Below are 26337 nucleotides of genomic sequence, written 5' to 3'. Positions count from 1 at the left end.
TATGTGCACTGTGGAGCTTCCAAGTGGATCATCACACCCATTATCAAATTGTCTTGCTATATACTGCATACTGATGTGCTCTCATCCTTGTTCTGACTTTTGCTTCCTGACTTTCAGATGTGGGCACTCAAATTGCAGCATGTTGATAGCAATGTAATACGGTTTTCTGCTGACAGTCACTGTCCTGTTGTGATTGTAGCTGAAAATTATAATTCCACTGCTCTGTGTAACAGTGGGTGTCATGCTGTATGGTACTGGATACTGATTCAGGCATTTCAGCCAAGAACTGGGATGTACCCACAAAGTACCTCTGACTTAGGGACGTGACACAGAATCCACATTTAAAATGCAAAACTACATGTCACTAGATAAATGTGCTATGTTTTACTCCAAGATAGACTTGGTAGTTGTTCTGCATGAAGAATGAGGTGAATTACATCTTCTGTCTATAGCTCATCAAGGACAGGTATATTAATTGCTTAAGAAGTGTGGGCAGAAACCAGAGGCTGCATTTCTCCTATAAAGATACACCTTTCTTTAGGCAGCAAAAAGCTTGTGCTCTAGTTCTCCCTACTTTATAGAAATAATAAGCTTGCTGACACGTGGGAATGATTAGCTGCACCACGCAAGGTGTAGGAAATTATGCAGGGTGCAAGCAGAAGTTGTGTATTTTTTCTTGATTGCTGTGATCTCTTTCATTATATACTAAGGTAAACCCTGACTTTCTTGTTCTTTTTCAGTTGATCAGGTAGTGGTAACACTGCATCTTCTTGGTGACAGAGAGCCAGCAGAAGTGGTAGGAGATTTGTCTGTCTGTCTAGATGGGATGCAGGTAGATCCTGAGCTCCTGACCAATGGTGATGCCTCAAGTACAAGAAGTAAGTGACTTTCAGCTTAAATGTACAATGTATATAATATCTGGTATACAAAGGTTTTTTGTTTTTTTTTTTTTACTGAATGCTTGAATGCAGTGTTTTAGTAATGGTAACGAGTGGTTTATTTAACTTGGTGTTTGTAGAGACCAGAGCTTTTATGTGCTTTTATTTGCAGTGGAGTCATAATCAGCAAAGATTATCAGCATGACTGTAATGCAAATAAGATCAGCACCTTAATTTTCTGAACTTTGCTTGCTTTATCTAGGAATTACGAGCTACCATTGTGCCTTACTTTAACGAAGGCTTTTAGCTTCCCTCAATTTTCCTAAGCCTATAAGCAAAAAAGCAATATAAAATGGATAAATTTAGTCTCATAATAGTAAGCATTCTGGCTAGGAAGCAGCTTTATATTGAATTTTTGTTAGATATCTAAATGAAATGCTTACAGATTTTTGCTGGAGGGGGAGATCCACTCTTTTTTCATTTAATTGGTATCTTCAGTCTCAGATAACAAGGATAGTTTTTAACTGAGAGTCTTCAGTAAGTGTGAATTGTGTAATTACGTTAAAATAGAAGTAAGGCATTGCAGTTCCTTTGGTTGAGGCAGACAGAGGTGCATTTCTGAGGGTGACGCAGTGTGCAGCCTAGGACTGGATGGGAGGTGATTTCTCCAGGATCAAACAGGCTCTCTGTGGTGGAAACCAGCAGGACGATGAGTTGGCTTGTGTCAGAAAGGTGTTTTTGTTTTTTGAAGGACTAAATGAAGACAGTTTCTGATTGCATCCGAATATGTAACTGTGCTAAAAAGATTGATTGCGTGCTCTGATGGAGTGTGATTTTGTTGTTTGTTTTGCTTTTTCTAAAGAAAGCCCAAGTACTGTGAGGCTTGTAGAGCAAGGCTGAGGTGAAAGTAACATTTCCCTCAGGTGCAGTACTTGGAAGAAGTAAAAGCACAGTTGGAAACCATTTCCTTAAATTAACCTACTGAGAGAAAAATGCTGGTAAGTAGGAAAAGTCATGCAGATAGTGGAACTGAATACGGTTTTGTGCTGCAGAGTGCAGGGCAAGTGTTAGAAAGTAGTTGAGCAGAGGATTGCAAGAGGATGAGGTGTCTGAAGCAGATGAGAAAAGGGAGAGATCTTAAAAAGATTCAGTGTAACATGTTCTAGAGTGCAAGGGCACTGACTGGCCTGCGTTGTTGCCTGACTAGCCTTTGAAGTTAAGCTTGTGTTGCTGGAATTGGAGTAAGTTCCTTGAACAGCAGGTCAGGGTAAGAGTTTACATCCCACTTCTTGGCTTACAGCTGCAGTTAGTTCCCATCAGAGGTGATAATTGATTTCCTTGTTAATGGAAGTATTTGCACTCTGCATGTGAGCGTTTCAGTGTTGCATGTTGCAAGCGCTGGCACAGAAGGCAAATATTTGCAAGGTAGCTGAATAAGCAGTTGAGAAACGTTTGCAAATCTAAGCTGAATTGCTATAATACTTTCTGGAGAGCAGCCAAATTTGGACCTGCTCCAATGCCTTGATGCTACCTTGTGCATAGAGAAAGGGAATGGTCTGGGTCAGAGAGACCAGTTCTCAAGCAAACAGCTGCAGGGATTTGCTGGCCAGCCAGAGAGAGGATTTCAGAGGAACTTGTTGTCCTACCTGCTCTGCCTGCCCTCAGAACAGGGTCAAGAGTATGAAAAGTGAGCTCCACTGGGAAAATGACTGCTTGGTACTGCTGACAGAGACAGAAGGGAGTTACTGAACTGTGTGCCTTTGGCAGTATTCATGCAGTTGGGGAAGGTAGTGTTACATCTTCCATAAGGTGAAAATGTTACTGGTTTTGCACTTTGTGGCAGCAGTGCTTGAAGAAAATGCGTAGACATACATAGGTGTGAAACGTGCAGTCTTAAAAGAAGCCTGTAGATGAGCAGCATAGAAGTGTACAGCCTTGGCATTTGAGAGAAGTCTGGGCTTTAAAGGCTTGTGTTTTTTTGTGCTTGGAAGTGGTTCCAAATGTTGCTCACAGTGCTGCTGTCCTTGTATTTCTGGTATTTAAGGTCCTACACAGAGTGACAGCTCCAAAGCAAGAAATGATGCTCGGTAAGACTTTTTCCCCTTGTTTTTTGCGCTTAATGTTTGCATTTCTGAATGAGGGACTGCATGGTTTACAAACATGATGACTGAATAATTTGTGAAGTTCTGAGCACATCCTTAAAAAATTATACTATTGTACATTCAAATATTTAACTGTCTTTAAAAGCAAGTTAATTGTAACAGGTTTATTTAACATAACTAGCAATAGGAACCTTTTTTTAGAATTAAGCAGAACTGCTTAGTACTAGCTCAGTATAATGTGAGAGAGTTGGCTTTGCATCCAGTAACTTATATTTGCAGATTTTTCTTTATCTGCTTCATTTAAAATGTTGTAAAGCTGCATGGCTGTCAGTCTGGCATCAGAACAGGTGCTTTGGTTTGGCTGAGTCCATCAGCACACGCGGTTGGCATCTTTTACAATTACTCCCAGGTACTGAGCCATAGCTGGAAAGGGTGCATGGAAAGATTTAGGTTCAATTAATCTTCCCTGAGCAATTAAGTGTGTTGTTGTGAGGTGTATATGTATCCTACTGTCTCTGTTATGGGGACAGCACCTTGTGTTAACAGTGCTAATGTTGATGAGACCAGTAAGATTTTGGCTCCCACAGCAGCTTGCTTCATAAATTTCTGCCTTAAAAGGACTGAAATAAGCGTGGTGTTGCTTTGGCTCTCATACATCAATCTACACTCCTAGCTCAACAGTTGCGAGCCCCTTGACATACATTATTCTTGGATTTATAGCTCTTGTGAAAATGCTGGAGCTGAGTGCAGGTTTTCAGTATCACAGGCAAATTCTGTTCTGTTTTGGGGACATGTGGTTGAGTCTCTTAACTTGACTGCCCCTACTGTGAGGAACTATTTCAGGGAGCATAGCAGCAGTAGGCGTTGTTTTTCTCAATGAAAGCTAGCGAGCTGCAGTTTAGAGCTGGTCTGAAAAATACTTGTCTCACTCCAAAGTGCAGAGTATTTCTCCTTCTGGTGTGTGCTGAGTGCAGCTTCCGTTCTCGAGACAAGGATACAAATAAAAATCCCCAAATAAAAAGATTTGAGATTTAATTTCCCGGTGATAAATCAGATTGCATAAAAATAAAAATAATCTTTAAGGAAGTTCCACTGGTGCATAAACACCACAGTGCATGCTTTTTACATTCCTGTTTCACAGCACGGAGGTATCAGAACTCTGTTTTGCTTTGTTGAGAAGATACCGAAAGCTGACAGTTACGGTGTTTGAAGATTGATTTGGGATTGTGTCCCATCCAACATAGTGGAATAAAAGTGACCATATTTAACCTGCAGTGAAGACCAAGCCACTTCAATTAGTTTCCAGTTCTATGAGTATTTTAAGTATTTGTACAATGTGCAGCACTCTCAGATGAGATCTGGAATAGCTGAGTTGATCTGTAAGCAAGCAGGAGAACTTAAACCTCACTTAGCGGAGTAGTCTGGAGTCTTCCTACAGAAGTTTTATATAGTTCTGTTTCCTTTTTTTGCTCAGAAAAATGCTTCTGTGCTTGGGTATGGAATGCCCAGTAATAGTAATATGAGCTTGTGTGGTTTTAGTACCATCTCACAGGGCTTTTGGTGCTCCTGCAGGATCCCTTTTGAGGATCATGTAAGTGCTGTGGAACATACTTAGCAGCACTTACTGCTGTGTGTATAATTACATTTCGTATGCACCATTGTCTTAAAATGCCTGATCTAAGTACACAAAAGATAATAGGTTTTACTTCTGACAGTAAAATTCGAACAGAAGCAGTACTTACTAGGGCCAAGGGAAAGTGAGGCTATAGTTCTTGCAGACTTCACATCCCCAGTGATTTGCACATCATGGTCATTTACTTCAGGGTTGTAGCACGGTGTAAATTGTCACATGTAGCACACCTAGTCTGGGGCAGAGGTACATTTGACATGGATATTGAGGTCAGACGTGGGTAATTCTACTTGATCTCTTACGCGTTGTGGTTTAACTAGGCCTACTTACTACCTACTGTGTGTTTATAAGAATGTAATTTTAAAGGCATTGGTCTGAAATGAAACCTGTGTTTTTATTGCTTATGGCCTCTGTATTTGACCTGCCAATCCACTAGGTAACTAAATGCTTTAGACATAAAGGTGTAGGTGCATTTACCTCCGCTCAGTGGGGTACAAATGTATCAGACTAATACTCTGCTAGGTGTAACTGACTGGCACAGAGTGAATGAAGGCAGCTATTTCAAGTTAAGTGCTTGAAAAGTTGAGATGCTGCTTATTAATTCATAGCTCCTCTTCAAAATCTTAATGCTTAGTCCTAAGTTCTCTTAGCAATATCCAGAACTGAGCTTAGGGGGAGAATCTGTGTGCGTAGTTAATTTGTCTAAAATTTTCAAGCCTTCTGTTTGTTCTGAACATATGCTTACCATGTGGAGCCAATGCACACAGGCTGTTCTACAGTCTTAATCAACTTCCCATCTCATTAGAGACTAGTGGCATTCATGGGAGGAAAAGGTTGAGCAGCAAAGTGCAGAGGTCCTGAAGGCAGCTGTATTGAGTTGGGTAATGAAAAAGGAGGTGTCCACAGCGGCTGTTAGTACATCTGCTTCACTCCGTTTTCATCTCGTGTGCCTCGGGTAAATTCTCAGAGTGTTTATTCAAACCCGTAGTTTTTTTTTTTATAATTATCATGAATGTAAAAATCTTATCTAGCCATAATTATTACATTCTCATTTCTTTTATAAAGCTTGTTCTCATCCATAGACTCTTAGTATAGTTCTCCTTTCTGTCTTTTCCTACAAAGGACTAACACAAATGGCCTTGAAAGCTCTGAAGATGCTGCTTCAAATGAAAACAAGACTGTTAATGGCAGTGATTCTCCACTACTCACCAATGGAAGCTGCAAACCTTCTCGACCTCCCAGGCCTTCCAGACCACCTCCACCCACACCCCGCAGACCCCCATCAGCAGCTGGTGCGTATTCTAGGGCCACAATCCACTCAAAGCTGTGGATTCTCTGTACAGTCTGAAAATGAACATAACATTTCCTGATGCATGTTTTTAACTACAATTTTTTTCATGGTAAATTCTTGGGTATATAACTTCTGTTTGAACAGTTTGCATTCAATATCACTGTTCCTCTTATGAGTAATTTCTTGTTTCCATGACTGATAAGTGATGATTGTAGTGATACTGCTAAATATGTTGGAGCTGGTGTCAAAAGAAGATGAGTGAGTGCTACTGTTGCACTCAGTTAATTTTAATGAGACCTGTGAACAAACCTGCTGAAGGCCTTACAGAACTGTCTCAAGTAGATAATGCTGGGGCTTGGAAGATGAGTTATTTGTTTCTACAGTCCAGGTTAAATTATTTGAAACAGCAGCACTTCAAACATTGATTGCATGAAAACAGATTTGTTTTTTAGTCTGTCTTATAATTTAGAAACTCCAAAACTTGAAGACAATGCTGGGTGTTTTCAGGTTAACTCCTCCACATGCATACACTACTGTGTGTTTTGGTGATCTCGTTGTCACAATTGATAAATGCTGAGGATGGATGGAAAAGTAGGCTGCAGTAATTATTTGAAAAGATAAAGGCAGTGTAGTTTAGTAATAAGAGTTGTGTATAGTTCTTAATACTGCCTACCAAATGGCCTGCATGGGGAAAAACATCTGAAAGCATTTAAAGAATGCATGTATTCTCCCTTCCACAGCCTTAATTTGCCCACATTGTGTCAAATCTCTTCTTGAAAATGTTGCGCATGCTGCCTCTTGAATTGTTGCAAGTAATAATTGGGAAATCCATGGATGTGAGCACATGGTTTTTTCTTTAGAATCATCTCATGTTTAGAGAATGCAAACAAGTTGCTTTGGTGAATCGCTTTTCTTTGTAATATCAAAGCTGTGCAGCTGATAGCAGTTCTTGGACTAAAGCATTTTTACAGAGTGCAGCTAAGTTGCCTTTTTTAAATTTTTTTGTATGAAGTAGGAAATGTGGCTGTATGTGTGCCCTACTTCAAACTACCACCTTCTGCACGTTTACTTTTGTGACTTACAGATACTGAAATAGGTTATCAATAAGGAGAGAAAAACCAAGTAAAGTTTTTTTTTTTTTCTTCTGACACGTCTGGCGTCGTAGGAAGTGTGAATGGTTCTCCATCCACGTCCACAGAGAATGATGGGGCCAGTGCAGGTTCACTGGCAGGCACAGCTGCAAATACATCTTCAGAACCGAGCCCTGAGGGGGCAACAGCAGCAACAACAGCTCCTGCAACTGCTGCGCTCACCACTCCTCCAGTATCAAGACAAGTCCAGCCAGTAAATCCTCCAACTCAGGCACTAACTACAGTCAGTCAAGGTCCTCTTCCACCTGGGTATGAGCTTAATGAATTTTTCAGCTGACGTTTCTGTTTTCTTCTTTTAAGCATACCAAAATACACGTAACATCTATCTTTTGCTGCATAACAGCAATTCCCGAAAGCTTTTAAAGTGAAGGTTTTCTAAACTGTTTGACCTAGTAGACTTTCAGGTGTGTGTGTGTGTGTGTATGGTTTAATCAAGAAAGGAATCAAATTTTAAGTAGTTTTGATGTTTGTTGTGAACTGCTAAGTTGGTGAAACAGAGGTTTTAAATAGTGAGACAACTTGCTGTCTTCAAATTAGAAAGAAGTCAAATGGTAAGAAACATATGAATAAGTAGAAGGAAAGTTACTGTTGCAGGACATAATCTGCTATGTGGCTTTAAATTTCATAGTTCATACATTGCACCTCTTGAGAGCAATGTGGGCACAGTGAGGTATTTCATACCCATGTGGAGTTTGTCAGATGATTGGTCCCTTGCCTCAAAGATATTGTTTAGATTCTGAACTTTGTCTTTAAAGAATAGAACTGTTTCTGTACTCTGAGTGAGGGAAAGCAAAAGCTTCCTAATGTGAGTAGTGTAATAGGTAAATTATTACCTGCTTTAATTTGCCTGCACTTAAAGCAATAGGTGGGTGAGGTTTGGATTATTACCATGCTTACAGGATAACTGTGAAAGCAATTTTGAAAACATCAGTTGTTGCTTTACCATTTTTATTTCATTAGAAATGGTAAATTACTGTGCATTTCCCTCCATGATACATTTGATACAAATACTGGAGTAAGTCCGCATCCCAAACGCTGCGTATTCAGAAAATGCAACTTCAGTGCCCTTATGCTGAACTGCTGATATGTGCTGTGTGCAACGTTTGCATAATTTGGAGATTCAAATTAAATGAGTATTAATCTAATAGGGGATTATGCTCCACTGATGATTCTGCTCAATGCATTACTGATCTGTTTGATATTGAATACAAAACATTGCTTGCTAAGGCAGCATGCACATGCATGAATTCTGGCTTTAGTTTATCACAACCTGAAGGTGGTTATACAGAAAATTTAAAAATTGTTGTTCTAAATGCTTCAAGTGTTTTAGTAAGAGAAGCACTTTACAAAACGAAATGTTTCTCATCTTTTGCTGTATCCTTCATGCTGATGAGCGGCTGGAGTAATTCCACCTCGAGATAGAAGTGATTAAGTGTCGTTTTATTTTCAGTTGGGAGCAAAGAGTGGACCAGCATGGTCGAGTATATTATGTAGATCATGTTGAAAAAAGAACAACGTGGGATCGGCCAGAGCCTCTTCCTCCAAGGTAAGCCATGTAAAGGCATCTGATTGCCTTGGATGTGCCTGGACTGGGTGTATCTAAAACTGACTCAGTTTACTGCAGCTGGAAAGTGCATTTGTACATTGCAACATGAACAAGTGCAAACAATTTATCCAGTTTGTTTCCAGAGAGCTCTACAGTGTGGAAAGGAGTTGAATGTCAAAGATAATGAAATGGAGATTTCTCGTCAAAAGAATAAGCAAGTGGGTGTATGCTGATAAATGGGTGAAAACAGTGGGCACTCTTGACTGTGAAAGATAATGAAAACCGCAGGAGGGTATTTTGTGATTTAGACAACTATTAGCCTGAGCATGTATGCCCTTGGTTACCTATTTATCCTGAGGTTATTGCTTACAGTCCTTTGGTCTTGTCTTAGGATTCCCAGCTGTTAAATTACTATGCTCTTGTAAAGAATCTTTAGTTTTTGGGTGTTTCCAGCTGTCAGAACAGCCAGTGATGTTACACTTTGTGCAGGTGATGTTCTTTCATTTGTTACTCTTTTTTTTTTGTCCATACTGAAAGAAAAACACAATTGTTCTATTGCAATTCATTCAGGCTTAACTGATCCATGTGTTAGAGAATTACAAAGTAAAAGCACATGGGACAGTGAAGAGAATTAGATTTTAAAGAACAAATCAAGCTGGCAGAGAGTAAAGGGAACCTAATTGTTGTATTCAATTATTATTATTTTCATTTTTTTAATTTTGAGAGGATTTGTTACTGTATTATTAAAACTTACTCAAAACCATAGTAGTTTTATTCAAATTTGGGGATTGGATTGGAACCAGGTGGTCTTTAAGGTCCCTTCCAACCCAAGCCTTTCAAATGTGAAGTTTTGTAAATAGTGCTCATGTTTGGGCCCCCAACTCCTCAGGCAGGCCGGGGGCGCCAATCTCCTCTCCCCAGCAAACAAGAATTTCTGTCCAAACAGATTGAACTTATTGAAAAGAGCATGAAGAAATCTTGTAAAACTCAGCTATCTGAGTTTTTCTTGTCTTTATGAGAAGCCTGCAGATTATTGTCTTACAGATTGGCTGGGGTAAATGCAGTAGTAACAGTACATTATTGACAGTGTTTGGTGTAGCACTTGAAAGGTAGGTTTCAACCTTTCAGTGCTTAAACTGGAAGTGCAGGAATTAGAATGAATCTGAGTTGGGAAGAACATAGAGGGGATTACATGTTATTTTAGCTCTTTACATAGCATTAGTGGAGAGCAAAAGATGAAAACCACATCTATTAATGAGCCTGTGCCTCAGGTCTGCTTCCAAATGTAATGGCTGTTTGCCTGTAAGTGCTGCTGAACCATTACAACTGGTGCTCTTGAGAACTCGCAGATCTAATTTTATTTTTAATTTTTTAAAGCTGGGAGCGACGAGTTGACAACATGGGGAGAATTTACTACGTTGACCACTTCACGAGAACAACAACGTGGCAGAGGCCAACGTTAGAGTCTGTCCGAAACTACGAACAGTGGCAGCTTCAGCGCAGTCAGCTTCAAGGAGCGATGCAGCAGTTCAATCAGAGGTTTATCTATGGGGTAAGAAACGCAGTGCTGACTGTAAAAGCTAAGAGAAGCATCTTTTCCGAGTTCTGAACCCATTATTCTCTCTTCTGCAGATTGAAGCTGGGTTTATACGATTGTTTTGAGCCTGTTTGTGGGTGACTTCTTCTGGCAATGATTCCAGGCTTCGTTACAGTTTATTCTTGAGATGTATCGTAGCTTTGAGTTTGTGGCATGGGATGAAGTAGTAATTGGTAACCTTGGCCCATGTCCTTGCAATGGCTGTAGGCAGCGTGATGGTTTTTGCATATATATAATATATATTACAGCTGAATATAGCTGATGTTCTTTTTAAAATTTATGTCTAATATTGATAAAATTAGTGCTGTTTTATTTATATTGTGTCTTGCAATGGCTTAGCCAAAGACTGGGAAGGAAGGCAGGCTCACAGGACATGTTTCTACTCTGGGTGAAATGAAATGAATGTAATCAAGGCAGAGGAATTGAAGATAAACCTTCCAGAATTGCAAGTGTGTTGCTTGCCTCTGAATAGCAGGAGTAATGCCTATAACAGTAGGTGCAGTGCCTCTGAAGTAGGCTACAGAAACTGAAATGCTACTAGCCTGTCAAGAGCAGAGCAGGTTCTGAGTGGTGGGGAAAAGAGTACTGTATGCAGGAATGAAGTGGCTTGCTTTCTGATTGTTTTGGGTACTACTGTACTAATTTCCTTCTGCTTAGGCAGGGGCACTTCACAAAGGATAATTATTTTCTTGGCTCTGCAGTTCATGAGGCATGCCAAGGGCTGTAAAATTAGCTAACAGAAGAGCTTAGTACCAGGGAATAAGTGAGGCCAAAGAAAAGACCAATTTGTAATAACTGCATGCTGTCTTTGCTTGCAGTTTCCACTTTTTTTTTTTTTTTTTTTTTTTTCTTTTTTTTTTAGGAAAAAAAAAAAAATGTTGGCATCTTTAGTTATATGTAAAATCAACAAAAATGCATATATACTTCAGTAATTTATGATGGCTGCGTTAGAACATCTGGAAAGCAAATGGATGGTAGCTGGCCATTATCTGGAAAGCAAATGGATGGTAGCTGGCCATTATTAATGCACCATTTGTTTGTGTGACTTGCAGAACCAGGACTTTTCTTCCACTCAGAACAAAGAATTTGATCCCCTTGGCCCACTGCCACCTGGATGGGGTAAGGCTGATTTGAAATAGTGTTTTGTAAGGCAGTGTAATTAGACATTAAAGCATTAAAGATTTCTGCCAAGTTATTTTATCAGCTTTTCTAGGCTACTTTTGTTTAAATGAAAATCTAGATTATTTTTCCTTTCAAAATTAAATCCAATCAAGCATTCTGTTAAAATGTCACGTCCTGACAAGGATGTGCAGTTCTGAAGTGCTTTAGAAACTACAGAGTATTCTGTTTTCTCTCAGAAATTGTTGTGTCACAGTAGCTTCTTTCACACTGTCATCCTATTTTTCACCACTTTCCTTAGGCAGGGTTTACCCCCTCTCCCGCCACCCTGGGTATTTATTGCTCTGAAAAGCTTTTGTAATGACAACTAATAATCACTCCTGGACTTGTCCCTCTCCCTGGGATAAATTTGTTTGGTTTTGTACTTCACAGGTTTAACAGTTTACAGTGAATGCAATTTTTTGTGCATGTGTATAAAAATGTAAAATTTAATTCCTGTGACTGTGAAGCAGATGTGAGAACTCAGGTTTCATGATACACAGGCAGTGTTATCAGGATTGTTTAATTTTAAAGCAAGTGGCTGCCTGTCAGAGTTAGAGTTGGGATTTTGTTGTTTTGTTTTTCAAACATTGCTTGGATTTCTGTTCTCATGTAGATGCAACATCACGCCATAACGTTGTTGCGCTTTGTTGCACTACATATGCAATATTTCAAAGCATGTTTTTCAGACTGATGTTGCTTGGGAAGCCATGAAACTGCATTTCCATATTGAGATGAATGTTGCTGCCAGTGCAGCTCCTGTGGACAAGTGTCTGCTTCCAGACTTCCCTTGTAAATTGTAGCTTTTTACCTATTGTAGTCAAACTTTGGCCTTTTTTTGTCATTTGTCTTCTACATTCTGCATGCCTCATAACTCCCTAAATAAAAATGGTGTAAAGAAATGCCAGATGATCCAGAAGACCAAATCCTTGCATTTATTGTAAACGGTTTAGAGTCATGGACACATATTTACCTGAGCAAAAACCTTGGAAACCACGTTCACTTTCATTTCCTGTCTGTTAGATGAGTATGAAAGATGATACTGCTGTTCACAAACCTTTGTACTTTCTTGATTCTTTTATGTACCTCTGCAGCCTCTTTTGTCTTCATTGTCTGTATGGTTTGTGAATAATGTAGCAAAAATCAAAGCAGCTGGGATTTCTTGTGGAGAAAACAGCTTCTCTTTTTGCTTGCTTCCAATTGTTTTTTTCTTAGAGCTAAAAAAAAAACATGGTAAAGGATCTTAATAGAGAAAATCATCTTATCTATGTTTTAATTCTTATACATTTTTAACTTGGAAAAATACCTGAAAAAGCTTTTTAAGAAGTGCAAGAAGAAGGCCAGTGTGTGTAATGAAGGTGAATCTCTTGTGGTTAACTGTTTCCTTCCCACAAATGTTTCTGTTGTTACTGTGATGTCCAGACTCACTGCTATTAGCTGCACAGTTGTAGACAGCTGATCTTTTCATGGTAAAAATTGAGATGCTAAGAAATTCTGCATGAACACCATAAGTACAGCTTTTCACTGGGGATGGGTGATGATGCAGTTTCATATGATTATTAGCAGTTGGAATTATTTAAATAAACTCCCGTTTGTGAATAGCCTAGTAAGGCATAATGTCAATGAAAGTGAAAAGCTGTTGTGTCTGAGGAGGTATGGAGAAACTTGGACACAGGTGAGGCTGTGGCAGGCTCTGGTAGTTGGATTTATTTGTTTAATTTCATGTTTCAACAGTATGGTAACCTAGGTCTTGAAATTTGTTTTCCTTTTGTATATTTTTAGAAAAGAGAACTGACAGCAATGGCAGAGTGTATTTTGTCAATCACAACACACGTATCACGCAGTGGGAAGATCCTAGGAGTCAGGGGTAAGAAATCAATTGCAGCTTCTTGTAAATCTGAAGTGAAAATGTAACAAAGTAACGATGATGAGGGCTCGGTGATGCTGCTTGTGGCTCAAACATAGGCTGTCACAGAATCATAGAATGGCCTGAGTTGAAAGGGATCTTAAAGATCATCCAGTTCCAACCCCCTGCTGTGTGCAGGTCACCAACAGCAGCCCAGGCTGCCCAGAGCCACATCCAGCCTGGCCTTGAATGCCTGCAGGGATGAGGCATCCACAGCCTCCTTGGGCAACCTGTGCCAGTGCTTCACCACCCTCTGGGTGAAAAACTTCCTCCTAATATCCAACCTAAACCTCCCCTGTCCCAGTTTAAAACCATTCCCCCATGTCCTATACACAGTTCTCAGACGGTGATTTTTAAAGGATGCCACTGAAATGGAGATTGTCAAAAATACCACAGAGTAATAATAGAGTTAGCAGGAAAATCTTGGTCAGCAGCAATGAGTTAATTCCCCAGAACAGTTCCTACTATTTTTATGTATTGTATGTATATTTGTATTGCTGCGGGAGAGAGAGAAGGATTTCGTGCATCCTGTGATGTAGAAGATTCTGAGTCAAGACATTGTTTATCAAACAGACAATAGCAAAGAGATAGAGATAAAACACAAACTCCAGGAACCGCAGCACTTCCTCCTTATCATTTTTTTAAATTAAAAAAAAAAAAAACAAAACTACAAAAGAGAAACAAAGAAAACTTGGGACACCACCACAAGTAATTGATTAGTGTTATTACTATTTAGTTTGGGGTCCAGTTTCTTTGTCTCTCGGAGGTAGGAAGTGAAGAGTGAAGGATGTTTCATCCCAGATTTTCTGAGTGAGATGAAAATTTCCACCAGGTGAAACAACTTCACCTCTCCCTTACACAAGAGGAAGAGAAGTGGAGGTGCTAATAGCTGTAGCCAGAGAACACGGCCTTTCTGTGCCAGGCACATCCGCAGCAGCTAACTGAATGGAAAACACTATTATTTCTAATAGCCACCTACATTTATAGCTTGAAACATGATCCTACAGTGTCTTTCCATGGGGGAAGGTCTCTGGGAACACTTTGGTGGATACTGCTGAAGATTTCCAAGTATTTCAAGATACCCTTACACTGATATCAGACTTGAGTTGGAAGTTGTCAAAAAGTTACACAAGAGGGCTGTTTGTATTTCCTTTATGTTCTTTTATTTTTGTCATTCTGAAACACTCGAAGCTTTTGGCTGCTGCAATTATACGTGAGGTAGCTAAAGCTATTTAGTAAGGCAGTGTCAGTTTCAGAGTAAAAATGACAGTTTCTATTTGCTGTTATTCTAGATAATGCAACTGAAAGAGCTAAAAATTTGTTTAAACAATCACTGTGGTCTGAGAGCTGACTTGAAAATCGGAGAGAACAAGACAGAATAAATGGAAAGTTTCTCAGCCTGCACTTCTAGACGCACTAAAATTGTTACTGTCTCCAGTCACTGATCGGTTGCCTTAATTGTGTTAAGTTGCATGAAGTTCCCATGTGTTTTCTTGTACTCACAGTCAATTAAATGAGAAACCCTTACCTGAGGGTTGGGAAATGCGATTTACTGTGGATGGCATTCCGTACTTTGTGGATCACAATAGAAGAACCACTACATACATAGATCCCCGCACGGGCAAGTCTGCTCTGTAAGTGTCTTTGACTACTAGCTTTTAAACGTGAAGTTCAACAGCCATCAGTTTTGAAAGTTTATTTCCTCTTTGTTTTGTGTACAGGAAGCTTTTCATGTAACCTTTTTTTTTTATTTTTTAGTCCACTGATAACTCCTCCTGAAGAGGAGTGTTTTGAACACTTCAGAATTCCCCTTGCTAACTAGCAGATATGACATGAAGTTTATTGGTATTTCTAATGACCAGATCCCTTTCTTCCATTTACTAGTCTTTCTTTTTGTAAATACTCTTTCTTTATTTGCATTTTAGGAGATTAAGTGGAATTAAAACCAGAACTTAAGTACAAACTTAAATTAACCGAATGGTCAATGACATTCCATTCTTATTACATTTCTAAATACAATTAATAGGTAGATACTGTTGAAAAAATACTGCATATACACTTTACAAAGGAGAGGTTGTTTTAGTTTAAAAATGCAAAAAGCCTACATTCTCAAGTGAAAAGAATATCCAGCCAGAAAGCCAACTGAACCGTGTAGCTACATAGATAATAAATCAGCAGACTTTGTCTTAAATTACGGAAACACTCTTGAAATTCTTTCTTCTTGCTTTGGTTCCAGAGACAATGGGCCCCACATAGCCTATGTTCGGGATTTCAAGGCAAAGGTCCATTATTTCCGATTCTGGTGTCAGGTATGGATTTCTTTATTGGGAACATTTGTTTGCTTTTTTGTGTTCTGCTGACTTGCTGTGAATGAACCACTTATTCAGTGCTCTACAAATAAGATTAATCAAATAAAATTAATTAACCTACTTTAAGTGAATTTAAAAAGGGGAGAAAAAACACCAGGCCTGCATAAATTGATGGAAGTGGGAAGGCAGCTTTAAAACTTGGTATAGAAAACCTACATTTATTTACAGTTTATTTTGCAAACTGCTGAATTTAAGACTGCAGTTTTCCTTACACTGTTAGTAAGTAGATGTGTGAAAGCACAGTATTCTGAAATATGGTTAATACACGATGTAGTTTCTGCATAAATGCTTCTGAAAGAAAGAGCAAGATGTCTGGCACAGAACATTTATGTCTAAGCTTGGAAGAATATCCTATGTTACAGATTGGAATGGCCTCACGTAGGAGCAAATTGCACTGTTAGTCTTGGTCCTTTAAATTCTGCAAATACAATAGGATTATGTAACTTGGTGCCTTGGAAAAAGTCTTTGTTTTAACTGGTTCAGTTTTCAGAAGTCCATGAATTATAGTTTGAAAAAGCAGAGTGGTGCTTAATTTTTCACCTTGCACAGAACAACCACAGAACGTTTTGTTTTTTTTTTTAATTAAATGTTGTGCTGGAAGGCCTGCTGATTTAGAGCATGTGTTTGATCTTAATGTTTTCCTACGTTCTGGCAGAGTACACTTTGAAGCTGCTCAAAGCAGGATCAGAAGACCTGTGTACCTTGCTGTAGATCTCAGTTGTGGAAGCAATTGTTCTTGGCATAAATTGAAGTGAAAGTGTCTTGATTGCTGGCTGCTTATATGGATTAGTGACATCCACCTTTACCTCTTAAAACAGTGTCTGTAGTAAACTACAGTTAAAACAGTATTAGAAACATGAAGTGATTGTGTATCTCACCTCTGCAAAATGTCATTTCAGCAACTGGCAATGCCACAACACATAAAGATCACAGTGAGCAGAAAAACATTATTTGAAGACTCATTTCAACAGGTATTGTACTAAAACATATTAGTAGTGGGCATAAGAAGTTGAATTGAAGTAATCTGTTATCTGTGTGTCATTCTTAATGCCCTGACATCTTAATAATGTTATTTGAATAGAGACTAACAAAAACTAACAGCATGCAGCCTTGCTTGTATATCTAAAGATTATGCAAAAATGTGAAATTGTGTCTCCAAGTGTCACTGTGTCCATGAAACAAATATAAATATATCTATGTCTTCTCTATCTGTTTATATATGCATATAAATTATTTGTTTTTCCACTAAGTTCTTTAAAATCTTGTTTTGGGAAGAGTGCAGCTCCCCCTCCTGTGGAAGTTAGCGTGCTCTGCTGTGTTGGCACACTTATCCTGTGTTCCATAAGCACACTTTTGTACCAAAATACATTAAGCTGAACTTTGTCTCAGTGTTAGAGATCTTCAGAAGAGTAATGAGGTGGTTGAAGAAAACCAAAATGATGAATTGTATTTAAATTACTAGTAGCAAAATTTCACAATGCTTAGAGACTTAAACCATGCTTAAAATTTGTTTCTGTACAGTATTTGTAAGTGCTTTGGAATTCTCCTTTTACTTTTTTAATGTTAATTGTGGCAATAATTGCTTCTGTTGCTTGTTAAATAGAAGCTGAGAGCAGCTGCTTTTCAGTCTGATAGAAACAAATTTGAGCATGCAGAAACTACATGAGAATCTGCTTGGTCAAATAATAAAGGGGGCTAGTAGCAGACAAAACAAGCCCTGGAACTGAAAATTGACTCCAAACTAATTTCTGAAATTGCACTTTGTCATTTTATAGTAATTATAGAAGTAATAAAATTATGTTACTACTAGAAAGAAGCAAGAGAGAGGTAGTACGACCATGTGCATGTCAACAGACCTTGGAATGTTTAAGAGAACATGCTGCTTGATCAGTAGTTTAGATGATGATTAACTGTAGTTAATCATTTGTCAGTAGTAGTTATTTGTGTTGGAAATACAGAATTTGCTGTGATGATAACTACAGGCTAGTAGAGATTTTAAAATAATTTTTTATCCAAATTCTATGCCTGTCATTGCAAACAATTTTCATTCTAGGTGGTTTTTTGTTTTTTTTTTTTGCGTTTTTTCTTCACTGCTTGTAACTTGGGTGCCCCTCAGGTGCCATTCAATGTTGTATTTTAAAGATCCTGAATGTATGTGCTTTGGCCCCAGTGTTATTTTTTGGCTGTTTTCTTTTTTTTTTGTCAGGTACTTATGTGCAGGCTGTTGGCCTAAGCATGAGTCTTTGATTTGCAAATTATTATTTTTCTTTCTTGTTAATTTGTGGAAATATGTTTGCTACTAATGCCTCAGTGAACGTTAGATATCAGGACAAACTTTGTTGCAGGAAGGGTTGTTGAGCAGTGAAATGGGCTCCCCAGGGAGGTGGTTGAGTCACCATCCCTGGATGCGTTTGAAACTGTTTGGATGTGGTGCTCAGGGCCATGATTTAGCAGAGGGCTGTTAGAGTTAGGGTAGGATGGTTGGGTTGTGGTTGGACTCGATGATCTTTAAGGTCTTTTCCAACCTGAGCAATCCTATGATTCTGCTATTTCATGAGTTCATGATTCATTGAATGCTGCTTGGTGTAGTAAATAGTAATATGCCCAGCCAATGCTTATAGCTGTTTTCTTCACGTAAATGGATTGTTTTTCTTTTACTAAGATAATGAGCTTCAGCCCTCAGGATCTGCGGAGACGTTTGTGGGTTATTTTCCCTGGTGAAGAAGGCTTAGATTATGGAGGTGTTGCAAGGTGAGCTGAACTAAAATGGCAAATAATGGTTTTTCCTGCAAGCTTTTCTGAAGGCTTCTCTGAAGTACGTCCTTGGACTGCAGCGCTTTCAGAATATTAGCAAAGCTCATTCCTTATCTTTTCTTAGAATATCACTGCATGCCTTAAAACTGTTTAAGACTCTTTTCAGTTCACTTTAGGAATTGCTTTAATCTGTCTCAACAGATGCAGAGTTTATTGGCTTTGTCATGACTGTTGATAACCACAGTAGAGGTTTACTGAAAATGCCTGGAAATCTACTTTCAAGTCAAACCTCTTACGTGAATATAATGAGAAGAGCATAAATTAATTAGCATTGCCTAAAAGTTTACAGTTTAAGCCCATGATAGCATTTTAATTGCCTGTTTAAAATGAGGAGTCATTTTTCACACCACTGATGGTAGGATAACATTGTAACTTTGCTTACTAAACCATCATTTTTGTTAGTTTCAGTTCAGTTTAGCCATAATTTCTGGGAAAGAAGTCAGCTTGACTACTTGTATTGGCAAGTTTCTAGGTCAACTTTCAGCTTATCAGTTTGTTCAGCTCATTTTTAATCTTTTGAGATGTACTTTTTGTTGTTTGTGATTTCAGGGAATGGTTCTTTCTGTTATCACATGAAGTTTTGAACCCAATGTATTGCCTGTTTGAATATGCTGGAAAAGATAACTACTGCTTACAGATAAACCCAGCCTCCTACATTAATCCAGACCATCTGAAATACTTCCGTTTCATTGGAAGGTTCATTGCCATGGTATGTTCAAAAACAAAAGTTATCTCTGCAATTTTTCCTTGAAATATTTTGTCATCAAATGAATAATTAAAAATGCATCTTTGAGCTAAAATTTTTACGAGGTGTTTGGGTATAACTACTATGAGTATAAATGAATCAAATATATTAGCAGCTGTAATATTCTGGGTTGCTCTAATATTGAGCTCTCAAATTTCATTGGTTCACAGTACAGAATGTTGTCATATTGAGTATTCAGTCATCCTTTGCATTATTTTGTTTGTTTTCATGTTCTTCAGGCTTTGTTCCATGGAAAATTCATTGACACTGGTTTCTCTCTGCCGTTCTATAAACGTATCTTAAACAAGCCAGTAGGACTCAAGGATTTAGAATCTGTTGACCCAGAGTTTTACAACTCTCTCATCTGGGTAAAGTGAGTTTGACTTGATTTTGTTCTTGAAATGGCAATAAAATGTTTATTTTTTTCACTTATGCCAGAAAGGGAATGTAAATTTATTACTGAAAAAAACCCAAACCACCAGTGAGCAGCAGGGTATGTCAATTACAGAACAGTAATGGAACTTTTACCCTCATTTGAGATACACAAATAATTAGATATACAAGACTTCATTGCATTTTTAGTTCACTGGATATTCTGCACAGCATCTTGTGTTCCATTATTACTGTTTTTAAATAAATGTAGCTAGACAGAAGCAGTACTCTTGCATGCTGTTACTAATAACACAAGTAAATTCCATTGAACCTGGAAATCAGCGAAAGAAATCAGCAAAATTCCTGTCAGTAGTGCTTTAAAATAGCTGATTTAGTTAGAAAGCACATTGGGACTTACAGTGACTTGCAGTTAGTAAATGTAGATTATTATTTGCTGTCACGTAATTCTTATGTCAGTCGTAGCTGCATTTTTTACTGAACAATTAATATCAAGGATTTAAAGTTAATTCTTGTATATTTTCTAGCTGTTGTTGCTTTTTTGCTCCAAGGTGGATGATTTAAGCCCATTTCTACATCTAGCCTTCCATGTATGCATTGTCAATCATCTGTACGCTCTACATTCGTATTCTTTTTAAGTCCTCCTTCACTCCTTTGCAGATTTCCTCTCCAGAGAGCAGTAAGTAGAAAGGATCTGCAGTTTATGGACAAGAACTATTTTGGAAATGTCACCAAAAATACCACTTAGTAATAATTTTAAACAGCATTTAGTTCTAAGGCATTGTAATTTGGTACTAATTCTGTAAGAGCAAGATTCAAGGGTTGTTATGCATCGTTTCTTCTAATAGCAGTGGTGATTTTCCTTTCCTGACAGTTAAAAGCAAGACTTGGGGGCTGAGGAGTAGAAGGGACAAAAAGTCAGTTAAAACTTCTACTGCTATAATAATAAATAATAATTTTTTAAAAATCGGCAGAGTTAGGCTGGTTTATGTGTCTAGAGAGGTAAAACTTATTTCACTCCAGAACGATGAAGCGTTTTTTAAAAAGCTTAGGAGATGAATGCATTTTTTAAAAGCAGAAACATGACAGACAAAAAGTAGTGAATCTCTGGTGATGAATCTTGGGAGTGTTATCGTAAGCAAGGAAGAAAGGGTGAGAGAGCTTTTGAGATATTTGCAAGTTGAAATAGGAGTTTTGGATCAGTTTTGAAAAAGTAGCCTGTTCTGTGCTGGGTAATGTGCTGTTAGAAGGTGTGTAAGTGAACATTTCATTAGGAAACTTCAGTAGTTGGTATTTGAGTAAAGATGCCGAGAAATTGAGACCTGAAAGGGAAAAAAAGATGGAAGGCTTGATTCTTGTAATTAAAGAACCTCTAGTAGGTGTGTATTTCTTTCTTCATAAGAAGAAGACACCATTTGTTATCTGCAGCGTCTGATGCACGGACTCAGATGTGAATGATCCAAATCATTTCTTACAAGTTCTCACATCACAGGTTTTCTTTTTCTAGCTTTCCCATCCACCCCTACAACTTCCCCATCCACCTTTACATGCCAGCAGAGCATTCTACAAACACTCTTCAACCATTCACGCAGGCACTTCTCCAGTCAGAGCCGTGAGATGTTCGTTCTTCTAGAGGTGTCCTTGGTCCTCATGCTGTTTATCTTGCTCCACAGCTGCTGCTCTAAACAGTTTTTGTTGAATTCCCACAGTTATCCTATGACTCACTGGGTTTTAGAAACCAAACAAATACAGCAGTGAGAGAAAGGCAAGCTACAGGAAAGAAATTTACACTAATTGCTCTTTAATCAAGGCACATGGAACTTGTGAATAAATTCTAATAAGTACCACATGTAACAAAATTTACCTTAAGAACAATGTCAATCCATTCCTGTTCTGTGGAAAGTCTAAGAGTGAAGGAGTGGTATTAACCTTGTGTGAACATAGCCACCTCTTTGCATTTGTCTGTGCAGTACAGGTGAGCTGGGCACTTGTTCAGCACTATCGTTTGCACATTTCAAAGCAGTGTTTTGGGTTTTTTTTAATAACATCTGATAGATAACTTGAAGGTCTTTTGGTGCAGAAGTGTGTTGTATTTATCCTCTGTATAGTTCTTCTGATGCTTGTGTTACTGTAATGGATCAAAAGAGAGCACAGAGCCTTCTGCATATCAGTCTAAGCTACTTGTCAGTGGCAGTGAAGAGGACTTGTAGATATTACAGATTACTTTTTCCCCCTCCTCACCTTTACTTCAACGTGTGCAGCATTACCAGACAGCTTTCAGGTGATAGTTTGTGTGAGCTTTCCAAGTACAAGAAGTTTGAGTATGTTTCCAAGTAGGACCAGCAGTCCTACCAGGAGAAGCTTACACAGGAAGTATAGGGAGCTAGGAAACTCAGAACTTGTCAAAAACAGCTTTTGCATTTCACTCTAAATGTTAGTTTCAAATTCCTGGTTACATACGCTTTTATTAATTTACACTTAGTATTTTGAGGGGGTTTCTTTTTGGCTAGTTTGGCTGTTTGGATTATTTTTTTTTTTAACTTCTAGTTCATTGCCTCAGAAAAAAAAGCGATGAGGAAACTTAGGGCTGTAGCAAGAAGTTTTCTGAAAGCTATCTCTAGCAAAAACACAAGCTATATATCAATTGCAGTGTCTGTACTGATACAGCAGTCTTCTAATCTGGAGTTCATGAAAGCTTTGCCCCTTTTTGAGTAAACACGGAAGTTTGTGAGCATTTCAGAGAAGAACCTTCAGACCTCTAAGCACTGTGCACTGAGCTCTACATGCAGAGGTCAGCAGCTGGACCTGCTTACCAGCACTGCTGAAGGAGATGACTGTAAGTGTGCAGTAAAAAAAAAAAAACACAGCTGGCAGAGTGTGGATACCATGTTATTAATCACCAAAAAAGCAAATGATGCAAGTTCCCAGGAAGTTTTGCAGTAATGTGGAATCACTTTCTGCTCGTTTTTCTCATTTCCACTGTTTCAGAAAATCTGCAGAATTACTTTGTTTGGAAAGTCCTTGAGAGTTCGTCTAGTGAGGCCCCTCTGCTCAAGCTGAGTCAAAGCAGGTGTCTTTCATTTGAAAGGAAGAAGTAATTTTATTTTGCCATCCGTCAGCTCTCCTGAGATTTCATATTGTATTTTGGAGAGATGAAATTGAGAAGCACCGTTGCATCACAGCACTAAATACATCACGGTGGTGTTTTCAGTATTGCTGTTTCTATGTTTGTAGCTCAGGACACTTGCATTTTATGTTGGAAGTGTTCATCAAGTGGTGGGTTCACACCAGTTGTCGACAGAACACCACCACCCCATGCTGTCACTGCCCCTCCTCAAAGGAAGAGGGGGGAAAGAAAATGTGGTTGGAAAATAAATGAATGAAATGCTCGTAGGTTGAGACAAGGACAATTTAAAGGAAAAAGAAAAACATCAAGCAAAGGCCGTACAGGGGGAGAAAACAATTATCCTCTGCTCACTATAGAATGACCTGGGTTGGAAGGGACCTCAAAGTCCATCTGGTTCCAGCTCCACTGCTGCCAGCAGGGTTGCCAACCACTGGATCATCTTGTCCCCATCCAGCCTGTCCTTGGACACCCCGAGGGATGGGAGATCCATCAGTAGTAAGCAGTGTTTGGCCACCCCTTGGAAAGCAGGACCTCAGTACGTGCTGTGCCCCTTCCCCAGCTGTTTGTGCTGTGTGTGGCATCACCTGGTGTGCAACATCCCTTCCGTCAGTGTAGATCAGTGCCCTGCTGATGGCCCTTCCCCCTCCTCTTGCCCACACCCAGCCCTGCTGGCTCAGGGGCTGCAGAGTTGATGCTGTGCCGGCACTGTTTGGCAGGAGCCAAAACGTGGCTGTGCGACCAGTGCTGCTCTAGCAGCAAGTGCAAAGCACTGCACCGTGTGGCTGCCGCGGGGACAGCAGCCTTGTCCCTGCCTGCCCCAGCACAGCACCCTGCGTATGTGCATCGCTGCTGTCTAGGAGCACTTACCAACATAGACATTGCAATGTTGCACCTGTTATTCTGGCTACTGAACCATATAGAGAGAACAGAGATCCCAGCAGTGTTTGTTGAATGAAGGTTCTTCTTACTTCCAAGTCTCTAATGAGAAAATTCCTCTTTCTCAGGAATGCATTATTTTGTTAACTTAGGAGCTTGGGATGTTTTGATACGTTTACAAGACAGTCCCATAAATATACTGGAGTTGAAGATAGTTCATTAAGCATTCTGAGTCTTTCTCTTCTTATCTGCTATTACTTGGCAAGGCAGCAGGTAATGAAACACAACAGTGTCATTATTGAAAGGTTTTTGTATTCCATGGGCATTCCGCTTAGAGGCAGTGGGTAGTTTGTCAGCCCAGTGACACATGAATTTAAGGATGCTATTGTACCTAGTGCACAGTTTGCTTATGCACATCAGTGGGGTGAATCTTACAGAACCACAGTTATTGTGTAACATTTCCTTAACTTGATTCTTGAGCTCTAAACAGTTAAGAAAAGCCCCTATATTCTTCATACACGTCAATTCTACTGCGTGCACAGTCTGGACCTGGTTATTTATTATCACGTTTTCTTCCTTGCAGAGAGAATGATATTGAAGAATGTGGCTTGGAAATGTTTTTCTCAGTTGATAAAGAAATTCTGGGTGAAATCAAAAGCCATGATTTGAAGCCAAATGGTAGCAACATTCTTGTGACAGAAGAAAACAAAGAAGAATATATTAGGTAAGATTAAGTGAAGATTTTGAAGTACTCTTATCTCTCCTGTTTCTTTTATCTCAATCAAGAAAATACTGTCACTATGCAATATGAAGCATTATTGAAATTCTGTCTATGAATAATTACTGATGTTGGCAAAATATGGCAATCGTTCAGATTCTGCATTTGGAAGGAAAATATTGATGGAAATATTTTAAAAAATATATTACTTTTCCCAAAAGATTCAGTTTAGTAGAAGCTCCACTTGTTTTGTTTTTTTCCCAGAAATAATTTAGTTTAGCAGAACATCATGGCAACAAATGTGAATGGTAGTTCCCCATTGCACACATTATTATTCACATTTTGCCTTTGTAGACTGCTGATATTCTCTCCAGCCATTTATGCTGTTGCTTGTTTTTAACCAAAGAACATTTTTGGATGCTTTTGTGGTAAACTTGAGTTTTTAAAAATGCATCGTTTCGATACTGGTTTCCATGTGAACTGCCCTTACAGTGCTGTTATGTCCTGGCATTTGTAACAAGGCAGCATTGTGAATAATGTGAAGTGTTGTACTGTCGTAAATGAGGAATTATGATATAGCAGCACCAGAAGGTTTTAAAGCAAGGAAAGGAGCCTACGAGTGATTACAGAAGAAAACCATGAGCTCAGGTGGTCTGGAGAAAAACTATGAGGTGCCTTGTCTCGAAAGATCCCCTCCTTGTCTCTAAATATCCCCAGTGAGCAGCAGTGTACAAGCTCTGCTTTAAGGTGTGAACTTCAGCATCATCTTACACAGAGGATCTGCTCAGAACAAAGAGGAAACAAACGAGAAACCACTGCACACATGGCAGACATGAGATAAATTGAATCAGTAAAATTTTCCTCTTTCTTATGATGTGTTCTGTGAAGGCTTTTTGTGGGAAAGGTTTGAGAGATGAGAGAGTAGGAATTGCTTTCGTGAGTCGTCCAAGAACAGTTCACAGAAATTGTAACATTTGCAGAAGGAACATATTGGCATTTTGCAGTTGTGCAAAATACTGATTGGGATGGAGAGTAAGCAGTATCTGCAGAAGATCATTCTCTTCTAGTTTTGAGGAACCCAGGGAGAGCTCGGATTGCAGCCTAAGTAATATTCTTCTGCCATACTCTGGGTCCTGTGTTATGTTCCCCAGAGTTTCATCTCTCCTTTAGATTCCAGTTCTCCTGACAGGTTAGGCTTGAATTCAGCATAATATCTGCTTCTCCCTGGGTTCAGGTTCTTCGGGTCTCCTGCCTGCTTTTCACCTTTTTGTTAATGGAGAGTGGAGTTTCTACCACAGAGCAAAGTTTCATGATTAACAGAAACAAATATGGAACTTTCCAAATGGACATAGTCGTTTCTTGGTAAGCTAGCAGTCCTACTTATCTTCACCAGTACACCTGACCTAGATTTTACCTTGTCATGGATAATGACTGAGATTTCTGGGGACGATATTAGATGAATCTAGCTCTGCCTTTTTTTTCCTTCTCCAAATACCTGGGGACTGCTGTGCTCTCATTAATATCATCAGTGAGTAGATGCTGCCTCCTGTTTGAGCTTCAAATGCTTTCCGTAGCAGTGGTTGGAAACACAGGGTTTTAACTTGAAACTGTTGGCACAGAGTGAAGGCTGCAGGTGCAGTTGCACAGTGCTCTGTCCCCGGAACTTCCCAGACTTTACGTAACTTTTCTTAACATCACTTATGGTTCATTTCAGAATAAACTAACAGAGATTAACTTGGGTTGGCATAGCCCATTTTAAATTATCCTCCTGTATCTTCTACAGGCTGGTAGCAGAATGGAGACTTTCCCGAGGTGTTGAGGAACAGACACAAGCGTTTTTTGAAGGCTTCAATGAAATTCTGCCACAGCAGTATCTGCAGTATTTTGATGCTAAGGAACTGGAGGTAAAGGATTGTTTGACTATTGCCAGATCCAGGCTGTGACACGTAGTACTTAAATTTCAGTCAGTGTCTGAAGAACAGAGTTTGTGAAGGCTGACAGTTCTGTTCTGAGAATGTGTGAGAGAAGCCTCACGTGTT

The 26337-nt window shown here is 39.0% G+C and overlaps 1 protein-coding gene across 2 annotated transcripts in view; it reads left to right on the top strand.

Annotated features, from left to right (window-relative positions):
- Positions 1-26331, top strand: part of ITCH (itchy E3 ubiquitin protein ligase) — a 58268-nt gene extending 31937 nt beyond the window's left edge. For both annotated transcript variants that reach the window (XM_042832318.1, XM_042832319.1), the window contains exons 5-20: positions 741-878; positions 2923-2965; positions 5733-5902; positions 7067-7301; positions 8503-8598; positions 9976-10150; positions 11248-11314; positions 13136-13220; positions 14765-14893; positions 15496-15568; positions 16528-16599; positions 18291-18379; positions 18992-19151; positions 19427-19560; positions 24164-24304; positions 26082-26331. In XM_042832318.1, the coding sequence (XP_042688252.1) occupies positions 741-878; positions 2923-2965; positions 5733-5902; positions 7067-7301; positions 8503-8598; positions 9976-10150; positions 11248-11314; positions 13136-13220; positions 14765-14893; positions 15496-15568; positions 16528-16599; positions 18291-18379; positions 18992-19151; positions 19427-19560; positions 24164-24304; positions 26082-26241 (1967 nt within the window). In that variant the 3' untranslated portion in view covers positions 26242-26331. The remainder of the gene's footprint in view (positions 1-740; positions 879-2922; positions 2966-5732; positions 5903-7066; positions 7302-8502; positions 8599-9975; positions 10151-11247; positions 11315-13135; positions 13221-14764; positions 14894-15495; positions 15569-16527; positions 16600-18290; positions 18380-18991; positions 19152-19426; positions 19561-24163; positions 24305-26081) is intronic.
- Positions 26332-26337: the final 6 nt, after the last annotated feature.

Source organism: Centrocercus urophasianus, unplaced genomic scaffold (genome assembly GCF_019232065.1).
Source record: "Centrocercus urophasianus isolate 14NV4802_14NV808 unplaced genomic scaffold, USGS_Curo_1.0 seq_38, whole genome shotgun sequence".
Classification (NCBI taxonomy): Eukaryota; Metazoa; Chordata; class Aves; order Galliformes; family Phasianidae; genus Centrocercus; species Centrocercus urophasianus.
The sequence above is the reverse complement of the archived record's forward strand: the minus strand, read 5'-3'. Positions and strand labels throughout refer to the sequence as shown.